Genomic DNA, 15071 nt, shown 5'->3' on the forward strand with positions numbered 1-15071 from the left:
AAAATTCAGGTATGGGTCAAAAAGAAGACTCACTGTCTGAGTCACTTTCTTTCTCTGAAATTTCTTAGGCCTTGTCAGTTCAGTTCAGTTGCTCAGTTGTGTCTGACTCTTTGTGACCTCACGGACTGCAGCATACCAGGCTTCCCTGTCCATCACCAACTCCCGGAGCTTGCTCAAACTCATGTCCATCTAGTTGGTGATGCCATCCAATCTTCTCATCCTCTGTCATCTCCTTCTCCTCCTGCCTTCAGTCTTTCTCAGCATCAGGGTCTTTTCCAATGAGACAGTTCTTGGCATCAGGTGGCCAAAGTCTTGGAACTTAGGTTAGTATCAGTCCTTTCAATTCAGGACTGATTTCCTTTAGGATTTACTGGTTTGATCTTCTTGCAGTCCAAGGGACTCAAGAGTCTTCTTCAGCACCACAGTAGCTTTCTTTGTGGTCCAACTCTCACATCCATTCATGACTACTGGAAAAACCATAGCTTTGACTATCTAGACCTTTGTTGGCAAAGTAATGTCTCTGCTTTTTAATACACTGTCTAGGTTGGTCATAACTTTTCTTCCAAGGAGCAAGCATCTTTTAATTTCATAGCTGCAGTCACCATCTGCAGTGATTTTGTAGCCCAAGAAAACAAAGTGTGTCATTGTTTCCATTGTTTCCCCCTCTATTTGCCACAAAGTGATGGGAGCAGATGCAACGATCTTCATTTTTTGAATGTTGAATTTTAAGCCAGCTATTTCACTTTCTTGTTTTTACTCATCAAGAGGCTCTTTAGTTCCTCTTTGCTTTCTGCCATTAGGGTGGTACCATCTGTATCTCTGCCATTATTGATATTTCTCCCAGAAATCTTGATTCCAGCTTGTGCTTCATCTAGCCCAGAATTTCACATGATGTATTCTGCATATAAGTTAAATAAACAGAGTGGCAATATACAGCCTTGACGTACTCCTTTCCTAATTTGGAACCAGTCCATTTTTCTGTGTCTAGTTCTAACTGTTGCTTCTTGACCTGCATACTCATTTCTCAGGAGACAGGTAAGGTGGTCTGGTATTCCCATACCTTGAAGAAATTTCCAGTTTGTTGTGATCCACAAATTCAAAGGCTTTGGCATAGTCAATGAAGCAGAAGTAGATGTTTTTCTGGAATTCTCTTACTTTTTCTATGATCCAATGGATGTTGGCAATTTGATTTCTGGTTCCTCTGCCTTTTCTAAATCCAGCTTGTATATATGGAAGTTCTTGTTTCAGGTAACATTGAAGCCTGGCTTGGAGAATGTTAAACATTACTTGCTAGCGTGTGAGATGAGTGCAGTTGTGTGTAGTTTGAACATTCCTTGAAATTGCCTTTCTTTGGGATTCAAATGAAGACTGACCTTTTCCAGTCCTGTGGCCATTGCTGAGTTTTCCAAATTTGCTAGCATATTGAGTGCAGCACTTTCACTGCATTATCTTTTAGGATTTGAAACAGCTCAACTGGAATTCCATCATCTCCACTAGCTTTGTTCATAGTGATGCTTCCTAGGTCCCACTTGACTTTACATTCCAGCATGTCTGGCTCTAGGTGAGTGATCACACCATGGTGGTTATTGTAGTCATGAAGACCTTTGCTGTATAGTTATTCTGTGTATTCTTGCCACTTCTTCTGCTTCTGTTAGGCCCATACCATTACTGTCATTAATTGTGCCCATCTTTTCATGAAATGTTCCCTTGATATCTCTACTTTTCTTGAAGAGATCTCTAGTCTTTCCCATTCTATTGTTTTGCTCTATTTCTTTGCATTGATCACTGAGGAAGGCTTTCTTATCTCTCCTTGCTATTCTTGGAACTCTGCATTCAGATGCTTATATCTTTTCTTTAGTCCTTTTCCTTTTGCTTCTCTTCTTTTCTCAGCTATTTGTAACTGGTTGCCTCTTCAGACAACCAGTTTGCCTTGTTGCATTTCTTCTTCTTGGGGATATTTTTGACCACCTCCCCCTGTAAAATGTTACAAACCTCTGCCCATTGTTCTTCAGGCACTGTATCTATTAGATCTAATCCCTTGAATCTGTTTCTGTCACTGTATAATCACAGGGGATTTGATTTTGATCATACCTGAATGGTCTGGTGGTTTTCCCTACTTTCTTCAATTTAAGTTTGATTTGGCATTCAGGAGTTCATGATGTGAACCACAGCCAGGTCCTGGCCTTGTTTTTGCTGACTGTATAGAGCTTCTCCATCTTCAGATACAAAGAATGTAATCAATCTGATTTTGGTTTTAACCATCTGGTGATGACCATGTGTAGAGTCATCTCTTGTGTTGTTGGAAGAGGGTGTTTGTTATGACCAGTGCATCTCCTTGGCAAAACTCTGTTAGCCTTTGCCCTGCTTCATTTTGTACTCCAAGGCCAGACTTGCCTTTTACTTCAGGAATCTCTTGACGTCCTACTTTTGCATTCCAGTCCCATATGATGAAAAGGACATCTTTTTTTTTTAGGTTTATTCTAGAAGCTCTTGTAGATCTTCATAGAACCGTTCAACTTCAGCTTCTTTGCCTTTTTGGCATTAGTGTTTGAGGCATTGACTTGGATTACTATGATATCTAATGGTTTGCCTTGGAAATAGATTATTCTGTTGTTTTTGAGATACGCCCAAGTACTGCATTTTGGGCTTTTTTGTTGACTATGAGGGCTACTCCATTTCTTCTAAGAGATTCTTGCCCACCATAATAGATGTAATGGTCTTCTGAATTAAATTTGCCCATTTCAGTCCATTTTAGTTCACTGATTCCTAAAATTTTGATATTTAGTCTTGCCATCTCCTGTTTGACCACTTCGAATTTACCTTGATTCATGGACTTAACATTCCAGGTTACTATGCAATATTGTTCTTTACAGCATTGGACTTTACTTCCATCACCAGTCGCATCCACGGCTAGCATTGTTTTCACTTTGGCTCAGTCTCTTATGCCAGTGAGCCCTGGGACTCCTAGGACTGTTGCATTTCTTGCCCCTGACCCCTGTCAACCCAGGGAGGCCACTGTCAACCCACACCTCCCCCAGAGATTCCTGGACACTCACAGGCAAGTCTGGCTCAATCTCTTGTGGGGTCACTGCTCCTTTCTCTGAAATTACTTAGGCCTTACAGTAATCCAAATCTATGCTCTGAATAGTAATGCTGAAGAAGCTGAAGTTGAACAGTTCTATGAAGACCTATAAGACCTTCTAGAACTAACACCCAAAAAAGATGTCCTTTTCATTATAGGGGACTGGAATGCAAAAATACGAAGTCAAGAAACACCTGGAGTAACAAGCAAATTTGGCCTTGGAATAAGGAATGAAGCAGGGCAAAGGCTAATAGAGTTCTACCAAGAGAAGGCACTGCTCATAACAAGCACCCTCTTCCAACAACACAAGAGAAGACTCTACACATGGACAGCACCAGATGGTTGACACTGAAATCAGATTGATTATATTCTTTGCAGCCAAATATGGAGAAGCTCTATACAGTCAGCAAAAACAAGACTGGGAGCTGACTGTGGCTCAGATTATGAACCCCTTATTGCTAAATTCAGACTGAAATTGAATAAAGTGGAGAAAACCATTAGACCATTCAGGTATGACTTAAATAAAATCCCTTATGACTATACAGTGAAAGTGAGAAATAGATCTAAAGGACTAGATCTGATAGAGTGCCTGATGAACTATAGATAGAGGTTCGTGGCACTGTACAGGAGACAGGAATCAAGACCATCCCCAAGAAAAAGAAATGCAAAAAAGCAAAATGGCTGTCTGATGAGGCCTTACAAATAGCTGTGAAAATAAGGGAAGCGAAAAGCACAGGAGAAAAGGAAAGATATAAGCATCTGAATGCAGAATTCCAAAGAATAGCAAGAAGAGATAAGAAAGCCTTCCTCAGGGATCAATGCAAAGAAACAGAGGAAAACAATAGAATGGGAAAGACTAGAGATCTGTTCGAGAAAATGAGAGATACCAAGGGAACATTTCATGCAAAGATGGGCTCAATAAAGGACAGAAATGGTAGGGACCTAACAGAAGCAGAAGATATTAAGAAGAGGTGGCAAGAATACCGAGAAGAACTGTACAAAAAAGAGCTTCATGACCCAGATAATCATGATCTTGTGATCACTCACCTAGAGTCAGACATCATGGAATGTGAAGTCAAGTGGGCCTTAGGAAGCATCACTATGAACAAAGCTAGTGGAGATGATGGAATTCCAATTGAGCTATTTCAAATCCTGAAAGAATATGCTGTGAAAGTGCTGCACTCAATATGCCAGCAAATTTGGAAAACTCAGCAGTGGCCACAGGACTGGAAAAGGTCAGTTTTCTTTCCAATCCCAAAGAAAGGCAATGGCAAAGAATGTTCAAACTGCTGCACAATTGTACTCATCTCACACGCTAGTAAAGTAATGCTTAAAATTGTTCAATCCAGGCTTCAGGAATATGTGAAACATGAACTTCCAGATGTTCAAGCTAGTTTTAGAAAAGGCAGAGGAACCAGAGATCAAATTGCCAACATCTGCTGGATCATGGAAAAAGCAAGAGAGTTCCAGAAAAACGTCTATTTCTGCTTTATTGACTATGCCAAAGCCTTTGACTATGTTGATCACAATAAACTGTGGAAAATTCTGAAAGAGATGGGAATACCAGACCACCTGACCTGCTTCTTGAGAAACCTGTATGCAGGTCAGGAAGCAACAGTTAGAACTGGACATGGAACAACAGACTGGTTCCAAATGAGAAAAGGAGTATGTCAAGGCTGTATATTATCACCTTGCTTATTTATCTTATATGCAGAGTACATCATGAGAAATGCTGGGCTGGAAGAAGCACAAGCTGGAATCAAGATTTTGGGAGAAATATCAAAAACCTCAGACATGCAGATGACACCACCATTATGGCAGAAAGTGAAGAAGAACTAAAGAGCCTCTAGATGAAAGTGAAAGAGGGTGAAAAAGTTTGCTTACAGCTCACCATTTAGAAAACTAAGATCATGGCATCTTGTCACATCACTTCATGGTAAATAGATAGGGAAACAGTGGCTGACTTTATTTTTGGGGGCCCGAAATCACTGCAGATGGTGATTGCAGCCATGAAATTAAAAGATGCTTACTCCTTGGAAGGGAAGTTATTACCAACCTAGAGTTGGACTTTAAAGAAAGCTGAGTGCCAAAGAATTGATGCTTTGGAACTGTGGTGTTGGAGAAGACTCTTGAAAGTCCCTTGGACTGCAAGGAGATCCAACCAGTCCATCCTAAAGATCAGTCTTGAGTGTTCATTGGTAGGACTGATGTTGAAGCTGAAACTCCAGTACTTTGGCCATCTAATGCGAAGAGCTGACTCATTTGAAAAGACTCTGATGCTGGGAGGGATTGGGGGAAAGAGGAGAAGGGGACGACAGAGGATGAGATGGTTGGATGGCATCACAGAATCAATGGACATGGGTTTTGGTGGACTCCGGGAGTTGGTGATTAACAGGGAGTCCTGGTGTGCTGTGGTTCACGGGGTTGCAAATAGTTGGACATGACTGCATGACTGAACTGAACTGTATCAGGTATCAGTTTGTTACCTTCAGCTTCAAATTCATCTTATTTCCTCCTCTGTGAAAGGCAGTGCATCCCTCTATTTCTCCTTTGTTAGCCATGACAGCTTCCATTTTTGTCACTGGCGGATGCTCTAGTGAAGAAAGATGCTTTCTTTCTCAGCTAAGAGTTGTCCTCTCACAGGTTCCTAAATCTCTTGCTTCTCCAGATTCTGGTTCCTGCAGTGAGGATCTGGTCTGGTTCCTGCCTTGAACTGCTGGTGGCTGGCAACACCTGGCACCTAATGGAGGAAACTCTTCCAGTCATGTCCTCTGGTGGCTTCCAAGTTTAATGCAGCAGTGAGACCCTCCTTGGGCAGTTTTATAGTGCATTCTGAGCTGTGGCATCTCCCTGGATATGGATTTTCCTGAAATTTCAGAGGATAATTCCCAGCAAGTTTTACTGGCCAAATATCACACCCAGAAAGCTACAGCTGTTTATACTGTGACAAGATCTGAATTTCAGCACTACTGATGTCTCCTTCTGGCACTCCATATCAGGCTGCTCCCTCTACTTTCTTCTATATTCTTTATAGTTCTCTTTACTTTTAATAACCAATACTTTGTTAGTCCTATCTGCTATTATAGTTAATGATTCTTTATGTTAAACTTTCCTTTGAAATCACTGTGTGTGTTCTGCCTCCTGGAGGGATTCTGGCTGATACAGGCCTTTTAGCCTAAGAATGATTCATGTGGTTCAAAGTAGATTAATGTTCTCTGCACTGCTATGTATGGCAAAGTGCATAGATATTTATAATGTGTATATTTTACTCTCATTTATTGCTGTTCAATCTTTCCCCAGGGCTCTTAAGAGAGGAGTCTGATAAAGACATTGTTAGTAATCTATTTTAGTAGTTATTCTAATTTCTTTTGTATTGAGAGAATAAAAATGTTTCTAGTTCTCGCTCTTCATTAGAGAATGACTATGTAAGTGAATACTTCCCAGTGCAGGTACAAGAGAGAACGTTGCTTAAAAGGAGCTCACTTGAAAGGGACATCACCTTTTTTGTGCCCGTGGACCTTTCCTTTGTCTTCTGGGGTACAATTCTATGTGATGGCTGGAGCTAGAGTAGTCCTCTTGAATCATGAGGTCTTTCAATGGGGCCATAGGGCAGAAAGATATAAGCCTGTTCCTTCATGATACTATAGAGCCATTAAACAAGTTCTTGTATTCAACTTTTAACTGGTTTAGGCCACAATTTGTTGGGGGGAGTTGTTTGCTTGTTTGTTTTAACTTTTTTGTTGTATGCATTTGAATATAAACTAATGCAGACTGGTTATTTTTGGTCTTTATTCTGGCATTTTTCATTTGTATGGCCTAATATTATACTAGTTAATCAATATTGTGATAAAATCAAATAGAAGAAAACTGTGCATCCATGTCAGATTTTACTTTCCATAATTGTTTTAGTAGTCCATACTTTTCTGAGGCTTGTTAGACATTCTACAAAGTATTGTTACCAGCAGGAAGAGCTGCCATGGACAGTCACTCAGGGTGCCTTAGGAAGGAGGCATTGTTACAATTTATTTATATGTGTTTCTACCATATCCTCTCAGCTCTATTCTTTTACAGTCTTATTTTCAGCCATTTATTCTTCACATGACAGAAATCTTGTATATATGCCAGGATTTTATTCTGCTTATTTTTCAAGGAAATGATTTCTTATAGTTGAAGAGCTACAAAAACATCTGAAACATCAAAATGACATATCACTCATTTAATATCTTAGAAGGGACTCTCAGGTTTGGTAGATTACAATTTCATCCTTTCCTAATATTTGCCACTAAGTTCTCTTTTGCCCCTATTTTGGTATTACTGATTTCAAAGAGAAATGGGAAGAATTTTACTTCAAGCTAAAATGTAGAAAGAATGTGGCAGACTTTTGTTTCTATGGTAACAATAACAAAAGGAAGTAGATGAAATAAAAATTATACTTTTCTGTGACTCAAAGTCCTATGCTTTAGGAAAGTGTGTTGAACTAAATTTCAGGGATAAACAAGTATTTATAGGTGACTTGCAGGAACTTATACACCAGGGGGCTGTGTCTGATTTGAGTGTGGATAAGTAGAATAGCAGAACAACAAAACATGAAGGAATTTGCAGATTGAGACATATTGGTCATCATTGAGCAAGAAATTTAAAAAATTATATTTGTATTCCATGTATGGCTTTTATTTTTGTATTCAAGTAAATGAGAAGAAGACCTGCCCAGGTGGCTCTGTGGTTAAAAAAAAAAATAAAAATCCATCTGCAAAGCAAGAGATGTGGTTTCGATCTCTGGATCAGAAAGATCCCATGGAGAAGGAAATAGCAACACACTCCAGGATTCTTGCTTGGGAAATCCCATGGACAGAGGATCCTGGAAGGCTACAGTCCATGGGGTCATAAAGAGTCAGACATGACTTAGCCACCAAACAAAAACAACAAAGTGAGCAACAACAACAAACTTTCTACCCCTTTTAGTTCCTTCTTTTCTCTTTGCATCTCTTCTAAGAGAGAGAAAAGTCATCTGGTTGAGCCTGATTCTGTGACATGAATTAATCTATATAGACTCTGAGGTAGAGCCGGACATGGTACATTCTCTTGGTCAAGTTTCTCCGCTCAAGAGACTAGAATGGTACTAGGGCAGGGCCGTGACCATCTTGCTTCCTCTCTCTCTAGTTTCTTTCCTACTTGTATCTGTTCAAGCTGGGCTTCATGTTTGCATTCTCCATTTTCTTGCTTACACATGCTTTCTCATTTGGGAAGGTTGAGGAAACTATTTATAGATAGGGCCGGGGCATCAACTGGCTACATGTTTTGTGAAGTTCCACATCAAGCTTTGTGTTCACATTGCTTTCCAGAACAGGGTTCTAACTCAGCCAATAATAAGATTATCATCACTTTTTTTAGAGATCTCATGGGGAATGTGGTGGGGCTTTGTGGCACAGTGTTAATAAATCTGCCTCCAAATGCAGGAAACACAAGAGGTGTTGATCCCTGGGTCAGGAAGATCCCCTGGAGGAGGAAATGCAACCCACTCCAGTATTCTTGCCTGTAAAATCCCATGGACAGAGGAACCTAGCAGCCTACAGCCCATGCAGTTGTAAAGAGTTGGACACCACTGAGCAACTGAGAACACACACAGTGGGGAATGTGGTGACTTTGTGAAGGCAGAATTTCACTATCCTTGAGTGCTTTCACCCAAGAATCATTATATATCCCCATAGTGGACAATCATTTTAATAATAGTATCAGAAACCCACTATTACATGAAAAAATCTGTTGACTCATACATATCCTCATTATTTTTTGTCCTAAGAGCCGAGTACTAGTTTAATAAACTTATATTAAAATCACTTTGGACAACATTGTGATCAATTCATTTTAATTTAGATTTTAGCCTATCCATGGCCTTCTCCCTACCATTATTCTAGTTAATAAAGTTGTAACTGACATTTTCTTGTAACTATAATAAAATAATAATAACCTCAAGGTATAAATCTTCAAGTATTTTAAGAAAGATTGTTATACTTAGCGCAGTTTTAGTGATATAAAGGGGTATAATGTTTCTAATAATATTTATTTCAAAAGGAAAGTACATTTTATATATTTGTTATTAGATTATGTTGTGAACTTATGCTAACTTTCTGATTGTCCTAATAAAATTAACTCTATTGCAAAGTTAGGAGAAAATGCTAATAAAGAGAGACAATGAATACTATGTAAAGTTAAACCAAAACATGAAATTTTTGTTGCAACAAGCAGATTGGGAGATTAAAAGGAAAAAAAAAATCAAACTTTGAATAACCTTCTTTACTGATAAACTTCAAGTCACTACCTACTATCCATTTGCAGTCCAAGTAGCTTAGACTATTTCCCAAACCTCATAAAAGGCTCAATGAAATTAATAGACCCACTCATTTCAATGGAAATATATTACATTGAGATTAACTCCATGAAGTTATTATAAGTGAACAGCTAGCATCTCATTCTGATCATTTCTTCTACTAATGTAATAAATATTTGGTGCTCACTGAATACCTTATGAAAATATATATGTATATATGAAATACATTTATTTAAAATATTTTTCATACAAATAGAGAAAACATTTTTAGCTTCAATTTCTATAACCCTGTTATAAATGCAATGAAATATATCCCCTAGATTACTCCTAGGACAGTCTACTTACAAAAGTGTTGTCTTAGAGTTTTTTGACATGCATGTAGATATTACTCTTTTTATTCAGTCTCAGAATGTAATACAGCACATGGAAATGCCCACGTGCTAGACAGTGTTTTTTCCTCAAGGAGAAAGTACATTTTATCTCTAGGGAGTGTGGTGAATAATATGAAAATATTGTTGAGTAAAAGAGTAGTGTAGCTGAATCAAAACTTTCTGTCTTCCACAGTACCATCCTGAATTTGGTCAGCAAACTATGCTTGTTTACTTTAGCAACTCATACTATATGATGGATTTCACACAGGGGGCAGTGAGAATGAAATTTTCCAATGTTTCAAAATACATTTATAATGAAAAGTGTTTTGGTAATGTCATCAAATACCATTAAAACTTACTAAACTTTTATAGAATTGTTTTAGAAAAGAAGGAAATGTGCAAACGAAAAATTCACACAAGAGTAAACAAACCAGATACATTAGAATATAGAAAGCAATTTAGCAAAAAATAGAGATTCATAATAGACATAAAATACATTTTTGGCTTAAATCTTGGCAATACAAGACTTTTATCTACTTTTCTAGGACATTATTCTTTTATGTAAATTTGAAAGCTTAAATAATACAGTGAGGATGTAAAAGTTGTAGTTGTTCAGTCACTAAGTTGTGTCCAACTTTTTTTGACCCCATGGACTGCAGCATACCAGGTTTCCCTGTCCTTCACAATCACCTGGAGTTTACTCAAACTCATGTACATTGAGTCGGTGATGTCATCCAACCATCTCATCCTCTGTCACCCCTTCCTCCTCCTGCCCTCAATCTTTTCCAGCATCAGGTTCTTTTCCAAGGAGTCTTCTCTTCACATCAGGTGGCCAAAGTATTGGAGCTTAGCTTCAGTACCAGTACTTCCAATGATTTTTTAGGACTAATTTCCTTTAGGATAGACTGGTTTGATCTCCTTGTTGCCCAAGGGGCTCTCAAGAGTCAGCTCCAATACCACAGTTCAAAAGCATCAATTCTTTGGCACTCAGACTTCTTTATGGTCCAACTCTCATATCTGTACATAACTACTGGAAAAATCATAGCTTTGACTATACGAACCATAGTTGGCAAAGTGATATTTCTGCTTCCTAATACGCTGTCTTGGTTTGTCATAGCTTTTCTTCTAAGAAACAAGCAGTCTTAATTTCATGGCTACAGTCACTGTCTGCAGTGATTTTGGAGGCCAAGAAAATAAAATCTGTCACTTTTCCCACTTTTCCCCCTTCTATTTGCCAAGAAACGATGCGACTGGATGCTGTGATCTTTGTTTTTTGAATGTTGAGCTTTAAGCCAGCTTCTTCACTCTGTTCTTTCATTTTCATCAAGAAGATCTTTAGTTCCTCTTCCCTTTCTGCCATTAGAGTGGTATCATCTGCATATCTGACGTTGTTGATATTTCTCCTGGCAATCTTGATTCCAGCTTGTGCTTCAGCCAGCCTGGTATTTCACATGATGTACTCCGCATATAAGTTAAATAAGCAGGGTGACAGTATACAGCCTTGACATACTCCTTTCCCAATATTGAACCAGTCCATTGTTCCGCATCCAGTTCTGTCAGTTTTTGACCTACATACTGGTTTCTCAGGAGGCAGGTAAAGGGTCTAGAATTTTCCACAGTTGTGATCCATACAGTTGAAGGCTTTAGCATGGTCAGTGAAGCAGAAGTAAATTTTTTGGGAATTCCTTTGCTTTTTCTTTGATCTAACAGATGTTGGCAAGTTGACCTCTGGTTCATCTGCCTTTTCTAAATCTAGGTTGTACATCTGGAAATTCTCAATTCATATATTAATGAAGCCTAGATTAAAGGATTTTGAGCATTACTTTACTAGCATGTGAAATGAGCACAAAGGCAATGGCACCCCACTCCAGTACTCTTGCCTGGAAAATCCCATGGATGGAGGAGCCTGGTAGGCTGCAGTCCATGGGGTGCTGAGGGTCGGACAGGACTGAGCAACTTCACTTTCACTTTTCACTTTTACGCATTGGAGAAGGAAATGGCAACCCACTCCAGTGTTCTTGCCTGGAGAATCCCAGGGACGGGGGAGCCTGGTGGGCTGCTGTCTATGGGGTTGCACAGAGTCGGACACGACTGAAGTGACTTAGCAGCAGCAGCAGCAGTACCATAGTTTGAACATTCTTTGGCATTGCATTTTTTCTGGGGTTGGAATAAAAACCGACCTTTTCTAGTCCTGTGGCCATTGCTGAGTTTTCCTCATTTTTGCCATATTGGCTGCAGCACTTTCATAGCATCATCTTTTAGGATCTGAAATAGCTCAGCTGGAAATCCATCACCTCCACTACCTTTGTTCATAGTAATGCCTCCTAAAGCCCACTTGACTTCACACTCCAATATGTCTGGCTCTAGGTTAATGACCACACCATTGTGTTTATTTGGGTCATTAAGATGTTTTCTGTATAGTTCTTTTGTGTATTCTTGCCACTTCTTCTTAATTTCTTCTGTTTCTGTGAGGTCCTTGCTGTTTCTATCTTTTTTTGAGCCCATCTTTGCATGAAATATTCCCTTGGTATCTCCAGTTTTCTTGAAGAGATCTCTAGTTTTTCCCATTCTGTTGTTTTCTTCTATTTCTGTGCATTGTTCACATAAGAAGGCTTTCTTATTTTTCCTTGCTATTCTCTGGAACTCTGCATTCAGTTGGGTATATCTTTACTTTTCTCCTTTGCCTTTCACTTATCTTCTTTACAAATAGCTGAGAAAATAAAAGAAGAGGATTTAAATAATTGTCATTATTGTCAAGATGCAGCATACTGGTATTATAACACACCTTGTTAAAGGAATGGTTGCCAAAGGATTTCAGTGAAATCGACTGTGTTACATTCTTTACTTTCAAAGACAGACAGGCTTTCAGAGCATTCCACCCAATTATGAACATCTATAGCTGTGTCACCCTGTAAGTGAATTAAGAAGACAGTACAAAAGAAAGACTTGTGCACTGTGACCATGCTAAATTATAGCTTAATTGTGTAAAACTATTCTTTTTATATTTTAATGGCTTGTGCAAAATAATAATTATATCATCGACCAAAGAAGGCCTTTCTTTATAATCACTCAAAGGACATGACTCTAGAGAGTTCTGAGGTTCATGCAGTTCTGAGGTTCTATGATAGTAGAGAGTATAAGAAGTGGAAATTAATAAATGCACTAGCAAAACCCATTAGTATGTGTATGCATGTGCGTGTGTGTGTTTGTGCTAAATCTTTGTAAAATAATTTTATAAAAAAGGAGTGACTTACCTCAGTGTAGAAACCTATACATTTAGATTTTCACCTATTTGATCAAATAGAATATAAAACACCTTTTAGAGATTGAATTATTAAAATTTGATGAGAGTCATACTTTAAAATATTTGCAGTATTAGAGAGCCCTTGATTGAATGAACATGCATTTCGAGATTTATTTAACTTCTGCATCATATTTTCAGCTTTTTTAGGCAGTTTTCCTCCTCTGAGGTTGCAGGTAAAATAGTATTATGTCTTATGTTTTACCTCTTCTCAGAAGTTCACTGATGGGTCAAATAAGAATTCCGAAGATATCTAAGAAGAGCATTATGACTCAGTTATTTAAAAGTAGATGGTACTCAACCCTTCAGAAGGTCCCTTTACCCTTTTGTGAATAGGATAGAATTAAGAACTGTTTCACATTTTAATTTTTTCTATGTAAGATCTCTCAACAAATTATAAGTAAGATTGTGTTCTTTTTGTTATTGCTGTGTGATTGGTTTGTCTGGGGATACCGGTTGCTCTCCCCTGGCTCCTAACTTGCTGTCCCCAGTGCAGATATAACTGGGTGATTTAATCCTGACAGAGGCTCATCACATACAATGCAGAGGCCCCTGGAAGCCATACTTCTGTTCTGGACCTGTACAAGCAATGACCTTCAGCCAGCCCCATGCTTTATTCACTGGTCCCAAACATTTATAGCACTAGGGACCCGTTTCATGGAAGACGATTTTTCCACAGACCAGAGATGTGGGGATGGTTTGGAGATGATTCAAGCACATGCATTTATTGTGCAGTTTATTTCTGTTATTACATCTGCTCCCTTTCAGATCATAAGGCATTAGATCCCAAAGTTCGGGGGCTCTCACTTTATGTGACTACGATTTGGATTTTCACAAGCCCATAAGCAGTCTTCAGAAGATTCTGAGACTTTCCTAATAAGGGACAAAGGTAGCTGGCAGTCTTTGTCTTTAAAAGGTTTGCCGCACTTCTCCTCCCTGGAAACCCATCTCCTAGGGTCTACCTGACCTTGTTCCAACAGGGCCCCTCACTTGCCAGTGAAATATCTTCACAATGCACTCCATCTTGTCTTTTAGTGTTTAAGTGGAGACAAAGAGAAACAGCTATAAAGATTTCAAGTAGAAAAAACCAATCCATTAGAATGCAAATTGGCAGCTGAAAGTGACCGAGAAAACCATTAGCCTCCTTGTAATTTGCAGGTACAGGCATGTTTCTTCACAGGCCACAGGGCATGTGTGGAGCCCATGTTCTTTATCCCTGAGATGCTGTGTAATTCTGGCTGACATCTAGAATTAAAATGAGCAAGGACTCCCCAAATAGGGAATTTTGCCTTTTTCAACTTTCAGAGTTTACCTTGCGGAATTTTAATTTCCTCGCATTGAAACATAAAATTGAGAGCGTAGAGAATGACAAGCCTCTACAATACAGATATGCCTCACCTCAAATAATGTGAAGTGTCTCATGAAACCAGGAGGTCCTCTTGGCACTTTCCCCTCCCCCTTGTTTAAAAATTTATGGAAATATGGGGTGATAAATATATTTTCTGCATAAACAGATAACTGAAAAATGTTAGAAAATAGGAAAGTTTTTCAAAAAGCCCATAGTTTTCAAGTTCACCAACACCCCAGCACCATTACTTTACATTATTTTGGCAGAGCTGCAATTCATGACAAAATTGTGGCATGTCATTCTTCCCAACCTTGTATGACTTTAGGAAACTGTCAGGGAAGTGCAGGGGGAAGCTTTCTAGAGTTGCTCTGTATTATACACCAATGGCTGTCTTTTCTTTCTCAGTGAGCTCTTTATAAAGCATCTGGGCACAATGTGGAGCTGATAGTCTCTCTTTCATTTCAAGCCAGAGGCAATAAATCTACTTAACACCTTGAGTTTTATGGGTTTCTCCTGAAGAATTTCTCTTGTATAAATGATGTTCTGAATGCGTGGTAGGTATTCTTACTTCAGACCTATTTAAGCTTTAGATTTCAGTAGTGACTATCTTTTATTAGTCAATAATGGATGAAGGTATTAGT

At 38.8% G+C, this 15071-nt stretch overlaps 1 protein-coding gene across 19 annotated transcripts in view; it reads left to right on the plus strand.

Annotated features, from left to right (window-relative positions):
* The window catches only part of LOC129619891 (uncharacterized), a 684565-nt gene that overhangs the window by 491340 nt on the left and 178154 nt on the right, over window positions 1-15071 (plus strand). For 11 of the 19 annotated variants that reach the window (XM_055535362.1, XM_055535366.1, XM_055535365.1 and 8 more), the window contains 2 exons: window positions 3241-3592; window positions 5751-7840. The exons of 2 other annotated variants lie outside the window; for them this stretch is intronic. In XM_055535362.1, the coding sequence (XP_055391337.1) occupies window positions 3241-3428 (188 nt within the window). In that variant the 3' untranslated portion in view covers window positions 3429-3592; window positions 5751-7840. Of the gene's footprint in view, window positions 1-3240; window positions 3593-5750; window positions 7841-8538; window positions 9360-15071 lie in introns of those variants that run through there. 6 more of the 19 variants (XR_008698257.1, XM_055535358.1, XR_008698253.1 and 3 more) reach the window with 4 other exon arrangements.

The sequence above is a fragment of the Bubalus kerabau genome, chromosome 9 (assembly GCF_029407905.1).
Source record: "Bubalus kerabau isolate K-KA32 ecotype Philippines breed swamp buffalo chromosome 9, PCC_UOA_SB_1v2, whole genome shotgun sequence".
NCBI classification, from domain to species: domain Eukaryota; kingdom Metazoa; phylum Chordata; class Mammalia; order Artiodactyla; family Bovidae; genus Bubalus; species Bubalus kerabau.